The sequence below is a fragment of the Apteryx rowi genome, unplaced genomic scaffold (assembly GCF_003343035.1).
Source record: "Apteryx rowi isolate R43461 unplaced genomic scaffold, aptRow1 scaffold_451, whole genome shotgun sequence".
Taxonomy (NCBI): Eukaryota; Metazoa; Chordata; class Aves; order Apterygiformes; family Apterygidae; genus Apteryx; species Apteryx rowi.
The window spans coordinates 92,346-119,440 of NW_020450707.1; the positions used below are offsets into that span (position 1 = coordinate 92,346).

The following is a 27,095-nucleotide window of genomic DNA, read 5'->3' on the forward strand; positions in this document are numbered from 1 at the left end:
TTTTTCTCTAGTAACAAGAATGCTCAAATCCTCTGAACCTCAGTGAAGAAAATGGTTAAGAGAATCTTGATTCTCTCCTTGTCATCTGTTCCTTTTTTCTATAGCAGAATCTTCTATGAGTTTGCAGGATTTTGGAATGAGCTTCTTCAGCTTGTTGTTGATCTTTTATGCTGCTTTCCACAGAATTGAATATATCCATCTTCTGTATTTTTCTTATTGCTCCTCAAGATAGTATTTCCTGCATCATTTTCMTTCTGACAGTTTCCAGTTCTTATCTCAGATTGAATCTTCCACAAAAAGACCAGTGTTCTTGCAATAATAAAAGGAGAACAAACTTTGTACCATTGAAATGTATTCACTGAACTCTTTTTGAATTCTTCGTATTTAGATACAATTAATTCGTGATGTATTGAATTTTGATGGCCCAAAACACCTACATTTGTATCCTGAGGAATTATTTGCTAAATGATGAAATCTTTTTTTTTGGTCAAATCATTTTGTATTCCCCTTTAAATAAAGGGAGAAACTATTTGTCCCAAATAGGAGTAATTAGCTATTTTTGACCGAAGAATTGTTATTGAAATACTTGTTGTAGCATTTTGTTACCTTAATTATGAAAATAAGGCTTTGCTTCTCAACTGCTACTGTGGAGAAATGAATTACTGTTTGGATTGTCTGTGGGGTGGAGACCAGGTGCTGAGGGATATGGGTCATATATTTTTTTTCACTACAAAGATGAGGCTTCTTGCATCATTCTCAAGCTAAAAATTCTAATAAAGCTTCAAAATGGAAATGTGTGGGTTTTTTTTTTTGAATAGTTAGAATCTGAATTCTTAATTTTTATTTTAATGAAAGTATTTTGTTAGTTTATCATYCTTCCTGGTGTCATTAGTCAGTTCTTCCTGTTGATACAGAAATAATTACCTTGAATTTCAAAGGGGGTATCAACGCCAATATTAATTCTGCTGTCCAGGGTTTATAATTTCATGCTGTAAGCATTTTGGGGGTGGGGGAGATAGGGCTTTCTCTTCCCTCGCCCCCATTCCTGGGAGGATGCCTTTCAAGGCTGGAGATCTGCCTTGTTTCAGTCACGTGTCAAATGCTTCTTTCTTACAGAAAACTAGATCATACGCTCTTCAGAACTGCATCTCCTTGTTGCTGGGTGTTCGTACAGTGCCCAGGCCACTCTGGCTTCTTTGAAGTAACATATACATGAACAAGTTTAATGTTTTAAATGTTACTCCTGAAAATAGTGCACATCTGGCTCTGGAAAAGCTTTCATGAAGATAGTTTCATTAGTTTCGGACTGGCCAGTCCTTGATTTAGGTGTGGGACAGTGAAGGCAGGGAGGAGATTCCTTCATCATCCCGAACTGTCTGCTGGTGAGAATTCAAGTCTGGGAAATGCTAAAGAATAAGACTTCTCTGATAATTAACACTCTATGGAAACTTTTTGACAATATTTGTTCTCAGTAAATACAGTTAAAGCATTGTAGCTCTATGGGATTTTATGTGCATTGAGTGTTTTGGGTTGTTGGTGGTGTGAGGTTTGGGTTGTGGGTGTGGTTTTTTTTTTGTTGTTGTTGTTTTTGTTTTTGTCTTTTTTGAGTAGATCCAGTCTTGTTCAGTTTAGTCAGCCAGCTAGTTAAGAGTAAGCTCTGATCAAGAAATTGTGTAGCTACTGTTAGTGAGRTATTGAGCCTGAGCTAGTAACCCCTTCTCGGAGCCAAGGTGGAGCAGCGCAGTCTCTGTGCCACACTCACTCAGCTTCTGGTCTGCATGGAGCAGACTTTTCCTATATTTCCCTGTAAACAATCATGTAGATGTACCCTAGTTCCTCTCTTTTTTCCACATTAAGTTTATCTTCAGTCTTCGTGGTTCTTACATAGCCAGTAAACCCCAAGTTTCCCGAAATACTCAGACACAAGCTGTTCTGTTGTTCTGAGAGATTCTTGGTGGCGACTTCTTACATTAAGTGGCTCATATTCTTGCATGAAAGAGATTTGAATGTTGCTTTGTGACGAGAATGTCTTGCTCTTTATTGAATAATGAAAAAACAAGTAAGTGAAGGGAAAAAGAGARCAACATTAATGTGCTATTATTTGGGCACCTCCTTGCAGTGGCAGCATTACAGACTTCCTGAAAGCCAAGAGAATTTCATAGTTTCTTAGAAGAAAACATAGATCTAGAAAACGAAAGAGGTTGTTTCTTAAATGGGATGTTCTTTGTTAGATCCATCAATCAAGATATCACACAGTCACTCTTTTAGGGTGGTTGGTTATGGAGGGAAGCAGAGGAGATGACAGGTGAGAGCTTGAAGAGAGCAGCTGAGGAGGCCTGGAGTTCTGACTTGCTTGTGTGCATCTAACGAAAAAAATCTAATAAATGGAATTGGTGGGTGTGAGCCACTAACGAAAGTTCCACTTAGATRCCTAAACTGAACTGTTAATTTGATTGATGTCATTTATAATAAAAATAGATTGATTGATGTATTTACCCAAATAATGCACTGCTTGGTTCAGCATGTGAATATAAAGGGAATTTACACTGTTGGGCTTAATGTAAATTAAATTAACCTACCTATTTTGAATCTGAGTGCTTTTAATAACTGGTGAATTGGATTGCTTTATTATATTTGCTGGGATGCTAGTTTTTTTTCTCTATTAATACACTTAACTTGCATTCTAGCTCCGCCATTCAGAGGCAGGCATCGTGTGGTGGGTTGTGTGACAGTGTCTGTCAATAGTGAAGACAAATAGTGCCAGAGACACTTAACCCATCCAATCTCACCCAGGGTATAGGTCGGTCTTGTTTTCAGACTTCTTCATAAGTCTCTTTTCTTTCTTTCTTTTTTCCTTTTTGTTTTGTTTCTAAATAGTGGATTGATACTGATTTGAAACTAAACTCTTTTTTTTTTGGAAAAGTTTTTGACTTTACATGAGTAATACAAGAAGAAGAAAAGTAGAAACCCAAGTTTGGCATGTGAGGTGTTGAAAGCAGGTTTGCAGCCACTTTGTAAGTTCTGGTTTTTACCTTTAAAACCTTTGGCAACATAAGGGTTAATGCTGGAAATCTTATGTATAGAATCTTTCTGTTTTGTTCTGAAATTGTTCTTCCATGTCCAGTGGGTCTGCAAATAAACAAATTAACATACAGAACTTTTATCAAGAACATAAAATGTTAGATAAATTAACAATTCAATAAAGGGGTATACTTTATGTATTAAACTTATACAAGACCTAAAACTCACCTTGTGTGGTGAGGTTTCAATTTTTGACAATGTCTTCTGAACATACCATAGTGGATTGCACGGGATGCAGGCTAAATTATGAGAAATACAGSAAGTTCTTTAACGGCATTTGTTTGTAGTGGCTGTTCATGCACAGGTGGCTGGAAAACTTATAAAAAGGCCTTCAATTTGTTTGCATTTGCAGTCTTGAGCTTTCCAGTCTGGGGAATTACCTGCCTTGTTCTCTAGCTGCAATTAAGAAAAGATGTCATTAGAATGACGTTTGCTTCTTTTGGAGGATTTGGTAATCCTTGTTGTATTGAAGTATCTCTTCGGAAAGAATGAACAAGGATTTCAGGATTGTCTCCGTATGAATTTTRTCTAAAGGCAGGACTCCTCAATGTCAAGTGGTGACATATATATATATGTATGTATGTATGTTTTTTCTCCCTTTCAGACTTTTTTTAAAGGCTGAATGCCTTGTTTGACTTCACAAAGTAATAGGATATAGAAATATGTCATTGCCTTAGTTGATAATCAGGAGGTAATAAATTTTCTTTGTACAATGGTTTGTTATTGAAAAGAAAAAGACTGCACTGATTTGCTCATGGGGATGCTCTTTGCTCTGGGTTCCCTTATTCTCTGATTTTTAGCAGCATGCATTTGTGCCACATGCACACGTGTTGCATCACTTCTTCCACTGCCTGCTTTTCAGCTGCTTTTTGTTTTCAGAAAGAACCTGAGTTATTCGGTCTCTTGGTTGTGAATATAATTTTGTTCACTGCCTGAAAATAAGGTAAACGTTTGGGAGCAGTAGGCATCCTTCTCGACTTTTTGGGAAGCAAATGTACAAATGACTGATATGAATAACTGAATATCGTTTTTATGAAACTTAGTCTTCCCACAAATAGTGCAGAGTTATTTTTGTTTGCATTCTAAACTCTGGCACAAACCAYGTAGTTTGTTAGTTCTTGGTTATTTTTAGTCTTTCATTTGTGCACTGCAGAGTTGGTTATAATTAATGTATAAATTATGATGTCTAATACAGAAGAAGAAATTCCCTATTTTGAACTGACTGCTTTGTACCATTCTGCCTGTTTTAGCGAAGAAAACTTTGTAGGACAGGCAAAAAAATCTAAACTACTTATTTTAACTACCTTATTTGGTATGGAGACAGTAGCCAAAATAGGTTCAGGAGGTTTAGTTTCAACAGTGATCAAAGTTGCTCTAACATGGAAGTACTATACTACTTCTTAACAAAAAAAAATCAACTTGTAATGCTGGTGCATGTTTCGTTTATGGTACTGCGGCTGTCTACTTGCTGTAACATGCACTTGGCTTTTATTACGTGTTGTTATTCTGAAGCAATTTTTAATTCTGAGATTGTATTAAAATCTTATATTCCGTCCTAGATTTCAAAATGCACATACTCACTTAAACTGTATTTATACTTGTGGCTGCAAAGCCCAGTTAATTTGCAAATGAAAGAGCCATATGTGACAGTTCTCTAATATGTGCCTAAAGAAAGCAAACCACAAAAGAAAGCAATGCTTAAACAGGGAAAGGCATGTGTATGTTTTCACTATAGCTTGGTAGACTATCGACCAGACCTACCCCTCTGATTATGTTTTTCCTAGTCTATTTTGTTTATTTTGCATGTTGCGGAAAATGCCCTTGTTAGGTCCTCCAAAAAAGGAAACACAAAATGCTTTCAGCTTTTAAAGCAAGATCAATCAAGATTCAATTACCAAAAACTTCAGAATGAAGTGTTTTTTTTTTTTTTGTGTAGCATATTCAACCAAGAGATCCCCGCTGTGTATCAGATAAACACATATTTTGTTACTGACTTTACAATAAATTGATAAAAGCAAAATGGGAGCCATGTAAAATATGTAGTGTTTTATTCATTAATTAGTAACTTTGTGAAGTTACTAATTTGGTTGATCCCTCTTATTTATGTACTTTTTAGTTTAAAAGAAGATAAGTTGGCTAAAGGCCTGCTGACTCTGTGAGAAAACATAAGGTTACTCCATTTTTAGTATTTGCACAATTTGAAATGTTCATAACAGTTATTAATTTATCCACTGAAATATATTTTGCATTTGTGTATTTGGTATTCTAATATAGCCAGCTTATTTCATTGGCTTTAATATTTGTCATACTTTCCTATATATTTTTTAGTTGTTATGATAGAAAAGACACTGGCCTGTATGTACTTTGTAGCACTTGGATATTTGTGGATGGTATTGGCATTCATCTGAGTGTATCTGGCTAAAGAGAAAGGAAAGCCATGATTGTTTAGCCTGATATTATTGTTTCCATAATTTGATTTTATTGATGCACAGGGGTGTCTTTTGATAAGTGGAGGAGAATATAACCAATTTGTAAAGGACAGTATTTGTTTCCTTATATGTGTGTATATATCTATATGTACATGCACACTGTCTAGAAAAAAAATGGATGAGATCTTATCTTGGGAACCTGGTAGCAATAATGATTGCAATTAAAGTACTGCTAAATGCTGCACACTAAAAAAAAAAAATAATGATACTGTTAGCCTCTGTTTTAGCTTTATGCTGAAAAGTATTTTGTTTAGTGACTTCTTTTTTTTCCAGGAAAGTGAAGGAAAAATGCAACTGTTGGATTTTTGGACAGGATATACTTTGAACCATTTGATATGCAGGGTATGATCAGTGTTTGGCAAACCTGTTCCAATGCAGACCTGTGTATGAATTGCAACTTTAAGTTTTTCTTAAGTTTTTCTTATATTTTAAAAGACCTTTCTAAAACATTTTCAGTTTTTGCTGCAAAAAGATAATCTTTGGTATTAAACTCTCTATAGGAGGATCAGTCTTCCAATTCTAGAGCCTTGCTACCTGTTTCAACGTACACAATTATTTCTTTGTCAAAGTCCTCTCATGGATAGGAAACCATGAGGTGTTCATACGCTGTATTGTACTATGCATGGTACTTAGTTTCATCTAATAAAAACACTGATTTTAAAAAGGGGAAATATTGCTATCTGGTAATCCAGTGCTGCAGCGTTATTGCTGTGTGCTTCATGTATTCCATTTGCAAACATTTGCATGCAGCGTATATGCTGTATGCATGCTGCATATTTTATTTGCAGTTGAATGTATAAATGCTGAATGGAAACTAATGCTATTTTAACAAAAGTAGGTAAACATCTCAAATAGCAACAATCTCTCTCAACTCAAAGTGGCTGCAAATCAGCTCCTAAATATTGTCACTGAAATTAATATCTAGATTTAATAATTCTTACCAATCCTATATATGTTTTTGAAAAAAGCATTGCATTAATGCATGATATAGAAAGGATAAATTTGCCTTTAAATTGGAATGCAGTTCGAAGTGACTGAATTGTCCAATTTCAGCCACTATATTTGCCAAAGAACAGAATGGAAAATGGAACTGGTATCATTCAGCTATCCTGCTTCCCTGGGAGATTTTGGGAAGGGACTTCTACATGGATAAAAGCAGAGTAATTTATTAATAAACTGTAATGATAACTAAATTTTTCTCAGCTCCAGTCTGAAATAGTTACCTTTAATTTCATTTAGTGCAGAAAAGCTTTAAGAAACAATATTTCTCTAAAACTTCTTTATCATAAGTCACTGATTGCTCCTTTAATCACAAATAGGCTGGTTTATAGGAAGGTTTCCTAAGTTTTACTGCTGGTTAAATATATGATCATAGCTGAACATACTTCTTTATTCTGTTACTTTAAAATTGCTTGAACTGGATAAAATAGTTCAAATGTCTCTAAACCACTTAGATTTGACAGATTTATATAATAATTTGGATTACTTTCTTTTAAAGCCCTAAACAACAAAAACGAAATCTCATGTTTCTCTTAACAAAATTAATAGTATACTCTTAACAAAATTAATAGTATACTAGTAATCAGTTGAACAGACATATTCTATAATATTTCAAGGCAGGTTTGTTTGCAAGATTAAATTGTTTCTGTACTTTTTGTTTATTCCATAAGGTGTTGACAGCAAAGCAGAAATACAGAAAATAGCCTCACCCCTTTAGAAAGCTTAAATCTGAATATAAACTTGTTGTTTATTCCTCAGTGAACTACAGTTAAATAAATTAATTAAATAAAAAGGCCCATGTTTGTCCATCTTACTACTTCCTCTGAAACATTTTAGCCTAGGCTTTTAACTGATTTGTCCATAAAAAGTCTTCAGTGGAAATGATTATGCTGCTCCCCAGAAATCTTCAGGGTTCTGTTTTGATCATTTACCTGTCCTGCCACATGTCTAAAACCGATTGATCTGCAGGACTCCCAGAGAAGTCAATCACATTATTTAAAGTTCCCTGTTTAATATGAATTTTTTAGAGGTCTGTCCCAAACTCTCTCTGTAATGCTGTGACTGTATGTTTAAGGGACCCTGCTGACAAATTCCAATAACTCTAATGTAGAATCCCAGAGACTGAAAGAGTCAAATTTCGTGTCACCTTGTATCAGCATGTCACCAATACAGATATTTCATCCCTATTTTGAATCTGCAAAATAGCTATGTCATTGTGACTGATACCAGTTCCATTTTGCCTACCAACTCAGTTGATTTTATATTTTATTTCTCATTTATGATGGAATAATCAGCAGCTCTTTTCTCATTTATTTTCTCATATTTTTATTCCAGGATTTGCCTCTGAAGCAGGGAGTGTCTGCATTAAAAATGACCTGTAGTTCTCTGCTTCATAGGTTAGAAACTTATTTTAATATTTCATGGCTAAGCACAGTCCCGTCTTTTTCCAAAAAAAAAAAAACAAACAAACTAATAATAAATGGTTTAATTGGCATTGAATGTGGACTATAAGCATTTTACATTGGGGCTTCCATTATTTTAGATGAAATGGCTTATACAGAAATAATTAGTCCAGCTGACAAAATGAAAGCTCTGTTTACTTGCAGCCATTTTTATGAATTAACTATAATTTTAAAAACATTGATTACAACACATTAAGTCTTGTTTGGACATTTCCAAAGCACTATATTTGTTAGGCTGTATTGCTTTAAGCATTTACATTCTAAAACTTACCAAATTCCAAATATTCATTGGGGGAAAGAAATCAGTTCATAAATCACTTTATTTCAATGGGACTGCTATAGCCAGCACACACAGAACCATGTATCTTGTATTTACTTCTGAATTGTACACCGCAGATGCTTCTTCAGCTCCTTCCTCTTCCTCCATGGGCGGTGCTTGCAGCTCCTTTACCACCTCTTCCAGTCCTACCATTTACTCTACCTCAGTCACCGACAGCAAGGCTATGCAAGTGGAGAGCTGCTCCTCAGCCGTGGGGGTAAGTAACAGAGGGGTAAGTGAAAAGCAGTTAACCAGTAACACGGTCCAGCAGCAGCAGTCAACGCCGAAGAGACATACAGTCCTGTACATCTCACCACCACCTGAGGACTTGCTGGATAACAGTCGGATGTCCTGCCAGGATGAGGGGTGTGCATTGGAGTCAGAGCAGAGCTGCAGTATGTGGATGGAGGATTCACCCTCCAACTTCAGTAACATGAGTACCAGTTCCTACAATGATAACACTGAGGTGCCACGTAAATCACGCAAACGAAACCCAAAGCAGAGGCCAGGGATCAAACGTCGAGATTGTGAAGAATCCAACATGGATATATTTGATGCCGACAGTGCCAAAGCGCCTCACTATGTCCTTTCTCAACTCAGCACGGACAGCAAAAGCAACTCAAAAGCAGGAAATGGGTTGGTATCTACATTTTTTTAAAGTTCTATCACCATGTGTAAAAACAAACTAATACCCCCCCCCCCCCATCAAGTGTTCTACTCGGGTTCTCACATAAATCCCTTCCCTGCCCTTCCCTTTTGCATCCTAGCCCATGATAAGTTCTCACTAGATTTGCTAATCTGTGTTAGAAGATAGAACTAAACTTTCCTGCAGTGACTGGACACAGTGCTGATAAGATCATCTCTATTTTTGTTTACATTCCATTTATAAAATGGCGATGAAAAAGTTCTGTATTTAAAAAGAAAGGCAGAAGTGGACTGGACGCATCCTAAACCTTGCAGTGTTTCAAAAAAATTTCTTGTGCAGAATTTTATGTGAGGATTTCAGTCTGCACTTTATCTGCTTCTGTTTGTCTCTTTCTCTATTTATCAAATAGAGAGAGTGATAGTAATAGAACCTAATGGCTTGTTAAGACTTCTCATCATTTAAATTAACATATCCTTTACTTTTTTTTATAAAATGTTAAGATTATACGCTGAACCAAATTTTGTTTTTTCTTGTGAATTCACTTCTGTATTTGATTTTTCAGAAATAAATCTCTAATCCTGTTTCTCTGTTTACTTCTGGGTTGTGTGCATGCGTGTGTCTGTATGTGGGCACGCCTGGGTGATGGTCTCTCATCTCTCCCACTTCACACTGTTCACTAAATGCATTTCAGTAGTTGCTTAATGAAAAATGTCCATCAGTTTACAGTAATGTATTGAGTTATACATATGTATACGTATTTTAACTTGTAGCTTCTTTAGTACTTACACAACAGTCAAATGGATAGATTGGGCTTTTCGATTTTTGGGGGTTTCACTTAGTTTTTGGTTTTATGTATGTGCTTGCAGTATGTTCTAATGTTCATCATGGTAGTGGTGAATATTAAAACTTGACTGATGGGAAATACTATGAACTTTTCATATTCCAAAGGGAAAGAGCCTGGAGTCTGTATTCCCAGGGTCATTGCAGTTCCATACTTAAAATTTCACTGTGAGAAACTGATTCTGAGAAACTCTCCAGAGTGTGCTGCTGCTTCCTGATATAGTAGATGCATCATTTGGAAAAACAGAGTTAGCCGGTAGCGGCGGAATGGCTGGTGCAGTCACCCACTCTTTTCCCCTTAGACCTTCAACGACAGCAAATGCAACTACAATAGGGGGTTTTTGGTGCCTCTTTGCAGCAAATGTGCTAAGCGTGACTGAAGCTGTCCAGCGTCTCCCACTTTCACCAGTTGAAAATAATAATAGAGTTAAACTTTAGTACCTGATAGAACCTAAGGAGCAAAGTAGCATAYATGAATACATGAAGAAGTTGCTTGGAACTAGAGAAGTGGTTCCACCAAGCACAAAAGAAGTCAGTCAATCAGTTACAAAGGCAAAAAACTTTATCAGGAGGCAGGAACTGTGTGATCATAAATGTCATCCCTAGAGAAAAAGGGGAGTAAAGTCTGGAACGATAGATATGATCTCTGGTTTAAAAGATTGTGAGATCTTTTATTTCCTAAAATATTAGGGGCTAACTGACGCACATTGTAAAAAAGATTTTCTGCTCATCTAACCTTGCGTTCTTAGAATACTGATGACAATATTGATTACTGTGTCATAAACAGTCTAGATTGAAATGTAGCAAAAATCTGATGTAGTAGAACTGTCTTTTTAAATAAAAGCTCTGGGATAAGAAATGGCTAATATATTAAAGTAGAAAGGTTAATTTTGCGGTTAAAATACGGACATTTAGCATTACAAATCTAGGTCACAGTAGTGACTAGATTTTTTTACTTTCCAGTCTGGTGGAGTACAGCCAAGTGAGTTAATTTATTTTTGGCTTTAAGAAAAAAGCAGGGAAAGAACACTTGCAAATTTGTGAAGTGGAAATAGTGTTTGCCTCAAAAGAGGCTTTTAGCTGTCTTTCAGAGCCAGAAAAAAAATACTTCTGTAGAAGCTGTCAGAATTTATGAAAGCTTTCTTTAAAAGGTTTGAATTGATGGAGATTTAGAGGAAAGATTCTCCTATTTCAGTCATGCTTGGTCTCGCTTTCACTTTCAGGTCTTCATTTCGAACAGCCATGAAGCAAGTGCAGGACCAGACAAACATTAACTTATTAAATCTAGTGTAATAGAAGCATATGGATTTTGACTTTTTTTTTTTAAGAAAAAAAGTGCTAGCTTTGAGGAGACATTTTCTGGTAACCATTTAGCTAATAAATAATTATTTGTGTGTGTGAGATATTACTTTTGCTATTTATTTGTACTTGGATGTTACTAGTATAAATTGACTAAATTAAAAGGATGTGTAAATGATACAGCCTCGTAATTTGAGGAGAAAGACCAATGAGAAATTCTAGTGAAGGCTTTACAGTTACTTTCACGCATTTATAATCTGATTTAAAGTAACCATAATTTCAAGGTTCTAGAAGGAAAAGTTGCCAATAACTGATAAGCAACAGCTCTTCACACAAATATGATGTATAAAGTATTAGTATCTTAGCAATTAAGGCAACTTGGGTTTTAAGAGTAAAGGAATTTCAGGAAAACATTGAGAGGCCAAAGTATTAGTGTTACACTGTTTACAGTCTTGCATTTTGAGTATTAAAAGTGAATTTAATTTTGACTGCCTTTCTGACTCTTCCCTTCAAAATTCAATAGTATCTTAGTCTTCTGTATTGATTTGTTTAGCAGGAATTTGCAAGTGTGACCAGGTCAGAATAAGCGGTCCGTATGATGCATTTATGCTGTACATTCTCCTGTGAAATTACAGTACATAACCTGCCTAACTAAGGCAAAGAAAACAGGAATTCCAGCCTCGCAGTTTTGAATAACGTGGTTGTGTTCATCGTCGCTGCAGYTGCTCAGCATTCCTTTCCACATTCTCTGTGGGAAGCTAATAGATTTTTAGTTGTGTAATTTAAAATTCTGAATAAGAAAAAGAGAAGGCATTGATTGAAAGTTAGTAAATGTATTTCTTTTAATTGCTGGAGTAATGGAGTAAATTGGAGTAATGTCCTGACAGGAAATACAGTGAAAGAGACAATCTAACAAGCTTGAATTCAATTAGTATTTCTGCGTAACTTGCACTAACAAAGAGTATGGTGCTGTTAATTACAGTTTATTTAGTATATCGCAGGTTTTGTGTATGCTGCATAGGAGGAGAATTTTGTCTCTTTTATTTTCTTAAAAGAAGATATGTTTTAGGTAGCTTTTTTTTTCTCATAACAGTCTGTCTGACTAGGCCATGGCCGAGTGATGTGTTTTGTTGTTTTGTTTTTTATATATATATATATATATATTTTATAATCTCTAGCCTCCACATCTCTTTTGTTACTTCTGAGAGCAAGCATACATGACGCTCCCGATTTGGTCAGGGAAGCACACTGAGGTCCTGCGCTGTACTCGAACTGACTAAGCTATAGGCTCACTGGGCAGTTTCAGTCCTAAATGGTTAAACTTCATGAACAGAAAGAAAAGGAGTTTGTACAACCCACGAAACCTCATAACAGCTCACCAGCCTGCATTTTAAACCTTTTTGTTACTATTATTCAAAGGTCTTGCAAGGTTTGCTAAAAGTAAGAGCATGACAAATGGGATATGAGTTGTAGTGCAATCAAGGGACAAGATCTCCATCATTCCCTAGAGTAACAGAGGCCCTTTTATAAGAAAAGCACTGTTAAACTGTGCTTTGGGAATATTTGTATACTGCGAGGCCTTGTGCCATTCCATTGTGCAGTGGAGTTTTAGGAAAGGTGTCGAGATACCTTTACGTCAGCTGGTAATTGGGAAAATAACACTGCAGGTTACTCCAACTTTAAGGTCAATGAAAGAGCCATGTAGTGGCAAAACTCTCAGCAAATGATTTTGAAGAAAACGGCATTTCTTTCACCATTCTCCCTCAGAAAAAATCCTGGATAAATTACTTTTGTATGTTGCACATTGAAAGAGGATTTGGTTTCTAGGCAGTTCACACCTGTTGTTTTAAACTGTTTTCTTCAGTCATTAAGCAATAGAAACTCCTTTTTGGCAGTAAAAACAAATATTGCAATCTGCATGAACTCATTGAGCCTCTTCCTCTCATGTTTGCCATGGCATGTTTGTATTTGCTAATGGTAAATGGCTTTACTAGACTTCAGTTCAGGCTAATTATACRAAATAGTTATGTATAAGGTCAGGATTTTTTCTCTCTTTTGCTTTAAAGTGGACACAAAATTGATCAATTACAGAAATTTATACTTTGGAGGGCTTCTTCATTCAGGTTTTAATTATGGAACTGATCACAAGATACAGTACACTACAAGATACACACCTGGGAAGAAACTGTCTGTTTGCATATACTGCAGCTTTAAAGTTCATGCAGTTATGTCAGATCTTTTTACAATAATCAGTTTATTTAAGATAAACTTATCAATCTGTTTTCATGGAAATTAGCATTTGAGTTTGCATCGATATGCAAGTACAGGAGGAGACAGGCATGAGGCTGTTTTCCTGTTTGAAGAAGTAGTATCATTTAACCTTAAATCCATTCTGTGTGTGTGTGTGTGTATGTGTACATGTATTTGTAACAGAAGTGAAACCATTTATTCAATGAATATCAGGCTGTATCATATGCTATGAAAACAGCAGGTTATAAGCCTGCTTTGTTTTGTTAACATATTTCAATGCTAATTGCTTTTCCCTTCATTTATGTTCACTCTCTGAAAAGCAGTTCCTATTTGCAGTGGATGGAGGAGACAGGGAAGCACCATTCCTCTTCATCCTGCAGGTTTTCTTCTCTGTCAGAAAGAGAATTCTGAAGTTTGCTCTTAACTGTAAATCCTCTATTTGCTAATATACGCTCTTATCTTTTTAGCCTTTCTGTGATTTAGTTTGCTTTCACTGGGGAGCTGCTTATAACATCTTTTCAATGGTCTGCTTTGACTTCTCAGAGCATCAGAGAGCCAGAAGGGAGCTGGAGGGAAGAAGACCCCAATGTTGTGTGGTCAGTATCCTACTAAAAGTGAGGGGAAAGAGCTGAAGATAGTGGTGCAGCCGGAAACCCAACACAGGGCTCGTTATCTGACTGAAGGCAGCCGAGGCTCAGTGAAAGACCGGACACAGCAAGGTTTTCCAACTGTAAAGGTAGGCTGTTTAGTAATAACTGATGCAGGGATTCCTTTCCAAGGCATRCTTTAGTAGAATGGGAACTGGTTCAGTACAAATAAGACCTATTAGGCCTATAASGCCTAAGGAAGGGGGAGACTTTTCAGTCTCCTCACTGTACTGTAGTATTGTACTATATCTTGTGCTGGCACAAAGAAGTCTGTTTTCATCATGAAGTAACAGGAGGCAGAAATTTTTGTGTCAAGACAATAATTATATTATGTGATGCCTGTCTTGACTGCAATTACAGGAACTGTGTGTAAATAGGTAGACACTTGAAGCATACATAACTGGCACAGTGCAATACTGTAACTGTTTAAGTTGCTGCTGACAATGTGATCGTTTTTATGTCTAGTTGGTAAGGACATAAAGCTAGGTTTCACTCCAAAAGACATGTAAATGTTTTTTCTCTGAGAAGTATCTAAATCCATATATTCAGTATCTGTTTTTCAACCAGAGTCATAAGGATCTGTTAACTGAGATGTGCTTGTGGATCTTACTGCTCAGTATGGTTAGCAACAGAGTGAAGTACATGTGGATTAGAACAACTGGGAACTGGGGGAAAGAGAGGAGGAAGTGGTTCTATGCACGCTTAACAGATGCAGCCTGTTTCCTACATGGGTTTGGTGCCTTATAGTTTGTTAGTCCCTTGCTCTGAGGCTAGGGTGAGCGGGACAGAGGCCTAAGTGGTGTCTTCAATGCTTCTGGCCAAAGGGAAAGGTCTGTATAGGAGCAGATGCAGTCAACAGTCCAGTGCCTGGTTGCATATCTGGTGTCTTCAGCAAGAATTTTAGCATCTTTTATTATGATGCCCCGTTTAAAGGGAAAAAAGGAGAACTGATGTAATTCACCTGACTCAGAGGAGGGAAAAATGTTTGTGATCAGGCTTGCTAGCCTGGTGAGGAGGACTTTAAGGTAAGTTCCTCGGGGGATGGGACCAAAGCCCAGAAGCGGGAGAGGAAGAGCTGCAAATTGAGGAGATTCATGAGGAAGAAGGCTCCAAAGAGGGTTTTCACATTCCTGCTCAAAGCGGGAACTTTCAGAGGCTCTCCTCCAGTGTCTGTACGCTGTTGCAAAGAGCATGAATTTGAAGTTCTTTTTTCTTCCCCTGTGTAGTCATAGTGCTGTGACTTCCCTGGAATCACAGAGACTTTGGGTAGGGCACATGGCTGGGGATGCAGTCATGGATGGGCACTGGCTGTTTAGGAAGAAGAGGAGGGGAAATCATGCTGTATGGTAAGGAGCTCCTTGACTGTGCAGAGCTCCAGCATGAACCTGGAGACAGACCTGTTGAGATCAGAGGGGGAAGGAAGTTTGGGGATATTGTGTAGGGAAGTGTTAGAGACTGCCTGACCAGGAGGAGGTAGAAGATGATACTTTCTACAAATAACTAACAGGAGCCTCTTGCTCACAGAGCATTCTCCTCATGAAGGATTTCAGCCAACTGGTCATCTGCAAGGAGGACTACACAGTCTTTCTTGTGTAGGCAATCCAGGAACTTTGGGACTCTGTTGGTGACAGTTTCCTAAGGCAAATGGTAGGGGTCTGAGTGAGGTAATGCTATACTCATCTACAGGGAGACAAACAGGGGAGAACTGATGCCAAATGTCATTATAGAAGTTGCAGTGCACCACAGCATGATTGTTATAATTTTAAAAGCACTTCAGCATTGTGTTCTAGTCTAGAACAATTTTTCTATGGATGAGAGAGTTCCTAAGAAGAATAAATACGTAGCATCTCTCTTCTTGTCTCAGAGTGCCATCTAGGTTTTTTAATTCCTGTAGTTGTCTTAGAAAGGGAATTTTCCATTTTCAGCAGAATTAAGACTCCAAGTGAGAGTTAGAGAAGTGTTTAATGTATTATTATTGAAAATTAAACATACATGTATTCATAGAAGGGAAAAATTACATGTAACATTAAACTTTCAGGCACGAATATATTCAGTGTTGTAAGCTACCTACAAAGCTATCTTTTGCTGTAGGAAAACCTAAAGTATAAAGCCTTCTTCTGACAGCTTAGAAGACAAAAACTAGTCCCATGCTCTACGGTTATGTTTCCTGTTCTTCTTTCGTACCTAGGTCCTTGGGGCTGCCACTTCATCAAAAAAGTTTTCTCAAAAAGTTGTGGCAGCAAGTCAGTTATAGAACGAGCAAACAAAGGTTTCTGTTGTTTACAGCAAAAATCTTTTTCTACCTAGCTTTTTAGTGTCTCAACATTTGCTTTATAGAGCTAGAAAACGCCTTCTTATGCAACAGTTTGTTTTGTTTTTGTTTTGTTTTTTGTTTTGTCTCCCAAATGGGTTTCACAACATGAAGGTTCTTCACAGATAACTAAGATTAGTCAGCTGTTGTCTTAGTACTCCTTTCTATGCATGAAAATTAGTGGTGGGCATGTGACCAAAAGATTAAAAGGAAAAAAAAAAAAAAAAAAAAGTTGTGTGAAACCCTAAGTAGGCCTAAGGAATTTATGATCCAATTCTGCAGTGGCTAGAGATTATTGTGAGTTTGAACTCTTTAGTTTTATACTTTTTATTTTTATTAATCTCTTGTCAGCAAAACAGCCTCAACTCAGGGAATTTTTACTTCATTTAACTTTTTGCCCGTTGACACAAACTTCTAATCACTGATTCGGATATTGAGAAAAAAGAAAACATAAACTCATAATGCCTTTCTTCCCCCTTTACCAGGCACAACTTAAGCAAAACACATATCCGTCCCTCTTCCTAGTCTCATCTTTCCTTGTTTTTGCCACTGGTCACACTCAGCCTGTCCCCATTCCTTCATCGAGGGTCACGTGCATAACAGTTTCTACTTGCCCTCCTCCAGGCTTCCTACTGGTTTCCCTCTAGTCCTTCAGGCTTCTTAATGTCTCCACTTCAGCATGGTTCCTCCACAGGCTKCAGTCCATCACGGCTGGCTCACCCATGGCTGCAGTCCATCAAGGCTGTCCCTGCCCCAGCGTGGGTTACTCCGTGGGCTGCAGTGTGCCAACGGTGTGCCTATTTGGCACGGAGCACCTCCTTCCAAGGGCATGTCTTCAGCTGCATGTCTCCTCAGCAGTCTCTGCCTCAGTGTGTCTCCTCCAGCGTCTCCCTGCGTGTCTCCTCTCCCAACAGCTGCTGCCCTTTCTTAAAGATCTCTGAGCGGGCAGGGGCGTTACGTGCTCCTCTGACTGGCTGAAGTTTTGGCGTGCGATGGAGTGTTTACATTGGTTTCGGAGCTGGCTGGAACCATTGCGCCTGTGGTCTCCTCCCACACAGGTCACCCCTGCTGCCCCCAGCTACCAAAACCTGAATACTGATGCCCAACACAGCGCTTATGCATGAGCTATATTAGAGCACTCGTGTGAGCTGTTAGGGTGCTCATGTGTGAACACAGTAAAACTCAGTGAAAAGTAATACATCTCTGAGAAGTCTAATGAAGAAACTGGACTTGCAGACAACTATCTTGGCTATCATACAGATTGGAAAGATAAAAGACATTTTCTCTCATTTTTCTTAGTTATGCCACTTTGAGAAAGCAGCAAAGCAGTTTTTGATGACAATATACCGGGTCCACAAAGAAATGTTTATTTATCGTTTGGGCCTTAAAATCTGTGCTGACTACAGCTGACAAAGGGGGTGTACAAGTATACTTGTCTTTAAAGTCCAGTTTGACTGCGTTGCAAGCATCTCAAACACTTTACCCAGTCTTCATGAGCAATGCGGAAAACCAGTAAAGTTTCATAAGAAAAGAATCCATTCATATACSCCTGTTGCTATGGTGATTCAGTGCTCATTTATGTGAATTTTCTTAATGGGCCTTTGTTCATCTGAACTTCCTTTTATTTCTTCTCCCAGTTACCCTTCAGCACCCGTCAGTGAAAATTCTCTGTTCAGAAGAGTCTCATGTTACTGAATTTCTGGAAGCTCAAGCTTGCTTTACCAGTAGGCAAGCTGGTTCATACCCTGCATACATAAGCCTGACAGGGTTGGACAGTCATCATGAGTCAAGGGCTGTTCAGTGAATCTGAACTAGGGGGAAAAAACTATATAAAGAACAAGGTTTGTGTGTGTGTGTTGGGGGGGTGTTAAACATGCGGTAGAACAGTGTAAATTGCTGCTAGTTCAGCAGAGATCTTGTGCCTGGTCTCCTCTGGTAGCACATGTGACAGGCAACCATTCAGATGGAGRCCGAGGAAGAGAAGCAGGTTCTGTGGTCCTTTAAAAAATAAAAATAAAAAAAAATTACTTGATGACTTCTGGACTGCAGGATCTACAATCAATGTGCAAAATTAAAACTGTTTAAGCCAACCTTAGACTTGTCTGACAAAAGATAGATTATCCAGAATGGAAAGTGTAAGCAGAGGTATTCCAGCCATCAGTAAAAGATGTTCTCTTGCTGGCAATATCACAAAGCTGGAACAGTTACCATCCAGCCAAGATGATGAGAGAAGCCCTTACATGCCTTTCATATCTTCTTCAAACAAGAACACTGTGGAAGAAAAACAGCACTGGTTAGCTGTTTTGCTGCTGTCCTTGCCAAGGAGACCTTGTTGACGTGGCACTAAAACCATTCATTCAGCTGTCTACCTAAAAGAGGTTCAGTGTTAAAATACCAGAATAGACTTCTCCCCTTGACTCTCCCTCCCCAGTTTTTCTCCTCAACAGAGCCTGTTGGTTAGAGTGATATTGATAGTTCTGGCTTCCAAGAAGATATCTACTACATCAGTATATCCAGCAGTCTGGCTGAGGTTTGTCCATTAGTCAGTGGTCTTATCCCTCCCTCTGTGTCTGCATTATGGAATCTTGAATGTTTTCAAGAGGAAATCAGCGGGGTCCAGACAACTAGAAAACAAATTATTCCTTTCTCTAGAAACTTTTCTGTAGGAGAACAGTGGCTTTCATCACAATCAGATACCTATGGCTCGCTTGGTTTTGGAATTCTCTCTTCTCTGTTTTTTTTTCCAAAATACACAGAAATTTTCTATGAGATCCTAAATTGCTTTTGAATGCCTCTTCAAGCCTATCATTCTAGSTGCTCATTAAGCTGCCTCCTTTAATGCTAAGGAGTAAAGTGAAGTTTTTAGTGAGAAGTCATATTAAGAAAAGGTTCTCRGGAACCTAAGGGACCTAATGCTTTTTGGAGGGAGAATGATGGTCAGAACTGTCCCTCCGGTAATTGCAGAGTTCAAATACAGGCTTTGGATTGGTAACAGTACCCTTGTTCATTTGCCTAGGTTTACTGAATCCGTAAGAGAAGTTGTGGTATAATACTTACTGTGCCCCTGAACATTCAAATTAACTGCAGAGTTGTTGAAAAAAACAAGCGCTTAATTTTTGTTTTATTATTTAGTGTTCAGTGTTTGTTTGTTTTATTGAAAAACTAGTAGTGCAGCTTAGGAGGACTTTTAGGTATACTGGATGTATTACAGAAAGGTAGTGTGAATGGATGGATCAGTTCCATTAGCTTTCACTGTCTAAATTAATTTGCAAAATACTGTTTATTAAGTTATTTGCAAGGAAATAAATTGCACTGTTCATATGCCACTGCGTCTAGTTAATAATACTGCAGAATCTTTGGGGAAGACAAAGTCTGCAACACTGACATTGGATAGCCATACTTTAGCGGTACTGTAGGTGTATGGTTTGAGCTTTGTTTAAACTCTTAGTTGCTTGTGGCTGGAACTTGACTGAAAAGAACTATATCTGGAGAGAATTTTATACCAACTGTGCATTCAGAACTGTGCCACGAATGATACAATGAAAATTTGTTCCAACTGTGCACAAAATTACTCTTTATTAAACAAGAAAGCAAAAAATGTTCCAGCTTTTCGGTTGAAAACTGCATTTTGAGTATTTTTGAGATACTTGCTTCTATTAAAAGGCATTATCTTCTAATAAAGTAAGCAACATTATTAATTTAATGTCAGATAAAAAATATTAAACTGTTTATATGAATTGATGGTGATGCTTTCCTGAACTATTGTAGCACTGTGCTTTAACGCTTAAAGAAGCATCTCCAACTAACCGGGGAGTATTGTGTGCTTGTTGAAAGAACAGTAGGCTATCTCTTTGAGTGATACGTCTGCTCTATGAATGCAAACGTATGTGAACGAAGTGTATGAACGTATACTGTGTGCGTATAAACGTGGAGAATCGCAAGAAACCAGAGACCTTTTATGCTTGCAGTACCTGCAGCAGGTGGGTGCACTATGGCTTAGCCTTTGAACTTGACGTATGGATATAGGTAGGCGTTGCATCAGTTCCTTTTGACTGCCTGGGGAAGTGAGGCTCGCCCCTGTTTAGCATTTCCTAAATTAAATGGTCTCTTGCTTGTTTGCTCCCTCTTAGCTTTTGAGATCGCTGGTGTGACCTGTACTTGTCAGCCTGTGGTTCCTAATGGGAGCCTGTAGCAGGCCACCTCCAGGAACGTTTTTGCCTTGCCCATCTCTAACAGTCGTAATGCACCTTCCTGCTGTGTAAACTACTCGCTCCATTTGAAGGTGAGGGGCATATGTATGATCTTATCAATATCTGCGGATTTTTAGAACTAGCTAAGCACTCCAGAACTACGTTTTCGGAATATGCCAGGGACTAATCCCCCAAGAGATCCTTTGGAGGATTCTGCTCTCATTTGCTATTGCCTTACTAATGAAAATGAGCCGCCTTCTCTTCTGTAAGTATTGGCTGGGCTTCCAGACCTAGGGTGAAACAGAACATTGTCCCTCAGAAATCCCCTAGCAACAATTATGGTTTAGTGCAAACATTAAAAAATATGGGTTTTACCTCCTCCTAGGGTGCTTTGGCAAAGAAATTCCATCTCTGGCCTGGGAATTTATAACTAACCTGGCCTTTCTTTTTTGCTCTGAGTCATTTTTGTGTGAAATATTTGTGCTCTGTTACCTAAAAATAAGACTAGAGGTTACTTTGTAATACGCTGTCCAGGTTTACTTCATGACCTCTTTCACTTCTGCTTCAGAGTCTTTTCAATATGTAGCACTACAGTGGGATTTTGTTAATGGAAAAAATAAAAGGCACTAAAATGATACTACCCTTTTATACCGTTATGTTGATGCTATAAAAATGAATGCATTTTTCACTAATGTGTTCCAGAGCAATTCTGGCTTGCTCAGTGGGTTACAGAAAGCCTGCTACAACTGTATATGAAATGTATGCTTAAAATGCTTTTATTTATTAGGTATTTGAGTGAATCTAACACTGTTCATAAAGTTTAACTAGGAGACATTGAATTGCCATTTTATTTTTACTTTGGTGTCTGAAGGAAAACTAGGTTTGAATGATTTGACCATACATTTATCCTGTTTGAATGATTAGCCCATACATATATCCTGTTCCCCTGTCCACTCCTTCCCCCCTCACTGTGTTCTCACTCATCCAGTGTTTATTTTAAGAGTTAGTCGGTGTGAATCTGGTTTTACAGAGATGTCAGGGTGTAGCTGTCATGAAGATAAGATCCCAGAAGCTGCCTGGCTAGTTACTTGTTCAGTGTGCATGTACTGAGCCACAAATTCTCACGTGTTTTGGAACCAGCCACAGCAAATGTTCTCTCTTTCTCAGCTCATTGGTGGATATAGGTGGTGGGGCGAGGATCCTGGGAAGAAAGACGGGGGAGTAATCAAGGTTTGGCTGAGAGTGAGGAGTCAAAGGAGACATAAAATTAGGAGCTGGGCTAATTCCATGTGAAGACAAGATATATAGTGGTCAAGCAGTGTGTAGCTTTCTTTCTTTTCTTTTTTCTTTTTTTTGGGGGGGGKGGTAAACAGTCTTCGTTTCAGCTGTGTGTTAAATGAGTTGTTTGTTTTTTAATGGAAGAACCAATGACAAAAGATTAAAAGTATTAATTACCATTCTGTTTATAAACTAGCTAAAAATGCTGCTTCCCTTAGAATTGCTTCTAACAACACTGGGAATAGATTCACTTGGAATAAGTTCAGCTGAATAAAATGTTTCCTTGCTTAATTAAAGGCATTGCTGATCAGTTGAAATAATCTGGTTTCTTCTGCTTTGTTTCAGCTGGAGGGTCACAATGAGCCAGTGGTGCTGCAGGTGTTCGTGGGTAATGACTCTGGTCGAGTGAAACCACATGGATTCTACCAGGCCTGCAGAGTGACTGGAAGAAACACAACTCCCTGTAAGGAAGTAGATATAGAGGGGACTACAGTTATTGAGGTTGGACTTGACCCTAGCAACAATATGACACTTGCGTAAGTAACTTCTTGTTTATTTATTTATTTATGTGTTTTAGTGTTTTCATTTATTGGCCCATTTTCAGAAACTGATTTTCCTTTTTAGGTTAGTGGAGAAGATGGTGTGTTAACAGTTGAAAGTATGAAAATTTTGGCATGCACCAAGCATTTAGTGCAGCTACATGTATAAGAAGAACTCTTAAACTCCATTCTCAGTTCTTCTTTATTATACTTAATGCTTACTCTTTGTCTTTTCTAAAACTTTTTATATTAACTTAGTTATATTAGGGGGTTAAAAAAAAAACAAAACAATGTGCATATTCAAGTGTTGTATGAACTACAAAGTTGTCACTGGTTTTACAGGTTGTCTTTTCTTTTAACATCTATAGAATTGCTAACCAGAAGAGAGAAGCACGAGAGTGCTTTTTGGGATCTTCAGATCCTATGTTGAGCTAGGCCCAAAAGGGCTGGGAATTGTGGATAGTGAGGCTAAACTCTTCCTGGATTTTCTCTTCTCTCTCTTCATTTGTTCCATTTCTGTCATTTTTCCTCAGATAGTCCTTTGTCATGAATGACTGCCTAGTGCTTTGCTAACTTTGCAGAACTTATCTGGTCAGAGTACAGGCATCATTTTGGGTATATAATGGTTTTTAGATGCATTTAAACAGTACTTAATTGTTGTTCAGAAGAGATGAAGTCTGTCTGAAGGCAGACTGTAGGAGATTTTCAAGCAGCCTTGTCTGCCGGACTGCTTTATATCACAAGAAACTTCTTTTTTTTTCTGTGGATATGTGCATGAAAGCCACACATCTTCATTTAAAAACTGGTCATGTGTCAAGAGAAGAAACATTTTTTTGGTTTGCAATGTCTGCTTCTTAAGCAGGATAATAATACAGCTTGCTAATAGACTAAATACTTTTTTTTAATATGAAATATTTTTGCATGATAAGTTTGGAAACTGCCTCTTAAACAGTAGTTTTGTAATTGTCCTCAGTGCTAGTGTGAAACCATATAAGTATAGAGATACTAGAAAGATGAACCTGGAATATCTGGGAAAAAAGATTTAACCTTGGCTACTTTCTCAAAAAAAAAAAAAAAAAAAAAAAACCCTCCTGTCAGGTAGAACTTTTTTTTCTTCTTTTTTTCATGGAATTTCAGTGGTACTATAGCACCTCTCCATTGATAGTAATGCCAGTGCCACCTTCTGAATCTCTCTCTCCTCTTGTTCTCTCCGCTCCCCAGCTGTCTCTCCTTGGCCCTCATTTCGCAGCACGAAAATCGTTTCTCCATAAATTAGATATCAAATGTTCCCTGTGCTTTTTGGTTGTAGTGCCTAAGATCCTGTTAAAGCTACAATATTCTTTTCCTAACGTTTCAAGCAAAAAAACCCCAACCTGATGTTAGTTTGCATCTGATGGGTGTCTTTCTAAAAGTTGGCGTTGCACCATTCTCTGACCCTGGCCCTAAGTGGAGTATGCACTAGGACCACAGGTACGGTGCGGTGCATCTGTTACTTGCTTCCACCAAGTTCCACTGGAAACAAATAAATGATATGACTACAGTAACTTTTCTTCTATTGCAACTTTAAGTGAATGCGGAATATTTTGTAATAATAATCCTGCAGACCCAGAACGAGTCCCAGGAATGAGAGAATGAAGATCTGTGACGATAAATTGAATTACTTCGAATTACCAGAATTACTTTGTTATGTTGAGTTTTCTGTTTTTTTCATAGTACTTGCATATTCCTACCTCCCATGATTCAGCATCCAAATTAAGTAGGGATGCATTGAAAATAGGGCTGCATAATGAGAAAGTTTATCTAGACATTTCATTTAATAAAAAATCTAGGAATATTTCAGTAACTACTTTGTTATGAGTTTTGATTTTTCTGGCTTGTTTAACAGGTGACAAGATTTTTAAAGATGCTAAACTTATAAAACTCCATGTATTAGTAAACTCTATTTGTTGATTTTGAAGTCATGTTAGGCCACTGATGCTAATGTTATGTGTTGTTAGGGTTGATTGCGTGGGAATACTGAAGCTGAGAAATGCTGATGTTGAAGCTAGGATAGGGATTGCTGGTTCCAAGAAAAAAAGCACACGTGCCAGATTGGTATTTCGTGTTAACATCACTCGCAAAGATGGTTCAACTTTGACTCTTCAGACACCTTCCTCCCCAATTTTGTGCAGTAAGTAACAAAACAAAAAGTTGAAATTAGAGGAATCTGGATTTTAATCTGCCTGAATTAAAATACCTTATAAAAAAGAAGCAATATTAATCTATGATTATTTCAAAATAGCCATGGCTGAGGTCTCTCTTTTTTTTAATGGGGGTATAAAAATTGCTTTTAAGAAATACTGATCAGTCATAAATCTCTTGCTCTTTTATTAAACTAAATGTTGCCTTTTGAAAGCTCAGAGTTTGGCATGATTGCTTTGAACTTGACTTTTTTGATACAGGTTTTAATCTCTTTTGTATTGTCATTTTCACCAGTCAGCTTTCAGTGGTAGAAATGACTTATTAGAAGTTGGAAACCATGGCTTTTTACAGTTTGGGCAGTTCATTGGGCTAAAGAACGAATCTGTTCTGGTTCAATGCAAAAATGAAACTTTTAATAGATATTTATTAAAATGCTTTGTTTAACACTGAGCACAGACRGCTGCACTGACTGTTTAACTTGTACTGAACACCATGGAAAATGGCATCAAGGGAGACCACGACATCAGAGGCTCTCCTCTGCGTATAGAGTCAAATCCAGAGATGGTAGTATGCTAAGAGGACCGGGCCTGTGCCCTGATCTGCCCTTCAGTAGATCTGATCTACCCTTCTGTGAACAGAAGAGAGAAGCACCCAGAGTTTAGGAAATGGTAGCATTGATACGTTGTTTATTTAAAAACAACATAGACCCCTAAAGTATCAGTCGTATAAAACTAAACATTTTGAAGCAGAAGTATCTTCACACAGACCTGGGATTTCTAAATGATTCTACATATAGACTTGGTGGCGTGTCGTCTCTTGGAAAGCAGCATCCTAAGAACCATAAAGAAAATGTATTTTAATTTCAGAGAATGGGTGTCGCATGCATTTTCATGTGGCAAGAAACACCCCGAAAATTGAACTGTGTCCTATTAGCCCTCTCGGTACTCCTGCTCCTCCCCTTGTCAGCTTTCCAAAGGAGATGTTAAGAATGGTTAAAGATGCTAAGAAACATAACCAGTGAGAAAAGATTTGGAATTAAGAGAAAATTAAGGGATATGCATGTTTTCCAAACTCTGAAAGTCTTCAATTTTTTCCAAGAAAGAAGGAAATAAAGCTGTCCTTCCATAAATAAGGTTTTAAAAAATTTAGTATGAAATAAATAGACTTAATTTTTAGCAAGCTAAATTTAGGTTAAATGATTTACATTTTCCACTTATCAGTGTCTCTTTATCTTGTGCTTTAAAACTAATATTGCTGTCAAAGTGGCAGTGTGTTCCTGGAACTAAAGGAAAGACATCAGTGGATGGCAGGTCCTTTATTTAAGGTTTACATTTTTAAATAGGCTTTGTTGATTTGTTAGCAAACCTAAAGCAAGTTACTCTTTCCAGAAGTTCATGTGCCTTCAGCATATTTTCTAGCTGCATAGTGGTTCCCAAGCAACCCAGTTCAGCAGTTGCAGAAAAATCCTTTCTGAAAGGTYCTTAAATAATGTGGAATGTTGCAGCCCAATTTCCTGTGTGTAGCGAGCCCAGAGAGTACTCTTGTTAAACAGTCAAGGCAGGCCACGAGGCCAGAACTTGGGTACGAGCCTATGCCTCTGGGATTTTAAGGTGAACAGAAAAGGTGGTTGAAAAACCTTTATTAGAAACTGGAATTATCAGCTGAATATTTAGCTCTAGAAAGTCCTGTGTTAATTCTTCTTGCGTCAGCCAAAAAGCTCTGTCATGTAGAACTCTGCAGACAATATGGGATTTACTATTTTTACATATATGGCTTTTGCATAGCAGGGCAAATAAGCTGCGTGAGGAATGTTTTTTATCAGCTTAAGCATGCAATTTGAAGGCGTGCTTCAGCTATATCAGGTGAAGAGAACGTGTTTGGGTCTATGGATTTGCTTATCATTCTTTATGCTAGAAAATTACAGAAGCAAATTTTCTTCTTTTCTGGGCATTTCCTTAGTTTTAGTCCAAACACTGTAAAAGCATTGTTTCTTTTAAGATTTAATAAATGCAGTAGAAAAGGGAAAAGATTATTAGTGGAAAATATATCTAAGTGTGTTTTTTAAGAGGTCATTATGTTTAGCAAGGAAATATTAGACATGGTTATTTCTTGAAAACTTTTGTGATGAGTCATGTAAAAAGGAAGAAGTTTAGGAATTATTTTCTTCTTTCCTTTTAATCCTGTAAGTGAAAGTTCTTCTGGTTTGGGATATTAATRTTCCTTTGATTCAAATTATGTTGTTTTTGTTTTGTTTTTCCTATTGCAGCTCAACCAGCAGGAGTTCCAGAGATCCTAAAGAAAAGTCTGCACAGTTGTTCAGTGAAGGGTGAAGAGGAAGTTTTTCTGATTGGCAAAAACTTTCTAAAGGGAACAAAAGTGATTTTCCAAGAGAATGTGTCTGGTTAGTGTGAAAGCAACATTGGCTTGGGGTGATGAAAAGAACATGTTTAGGTTTAAAATTGCATTGTTTGGTATAGTTTAGTTGTAGAGAATGAACTGATAAGCTGAATCAAAGGCACTAAAGTAAAATGCTTTATATGGATGTGCAATAAATTATGCTTTT

The 27,095-nt window shown here is 37.6% G+C and overlaps 1 protein-coding gene across 9 annotated transcripts in view; it reads left to right on the forward strand.

Moving 5' to 3' along the window:
* NFAT5 (nuclear factor of activated T cells 5) overlaps positions 1-27,095 on the forward strand; it is an 82,441-nt gene that overhangs the window by 32,583 nt on the left and 22,763 nt on the right. For 6 of the 9 annotated variants that reach the window (XM_026077416.1, XM_026077411.1, XM_026077412.1 and 3 more), the window contains 5 exons: positions 8,429-8,987; positions 13,930-14,122; positions 22,158-22,348; positions 24,349-24,521; positions 26,799-26,933. In XM_026077416.1, the coding sequence (XP_025933201.1) occupies positions 8,429-8,987; positions 13,930-14,122; positions 22,158-22,348; positions 24,349-24,521; positions 26,799-26,933 (1,251 nt within the window). Of the gene's footprint in view, positions 1-2,687; positions 2,801-5,843; positions 5,913-7,904; positions 7,967-8,428; positions 8,988-13,929; positions 14,123-22,157; positions 22,349-24,348; positions 24,522-26,798; positions 26,934-27,095 lie in introns of all 9 variants that reach the window. The other 3 variants (XM_026077419.1, XM_026077420.1, XM_026077418.1) reach the window with 3 other exon arrangements.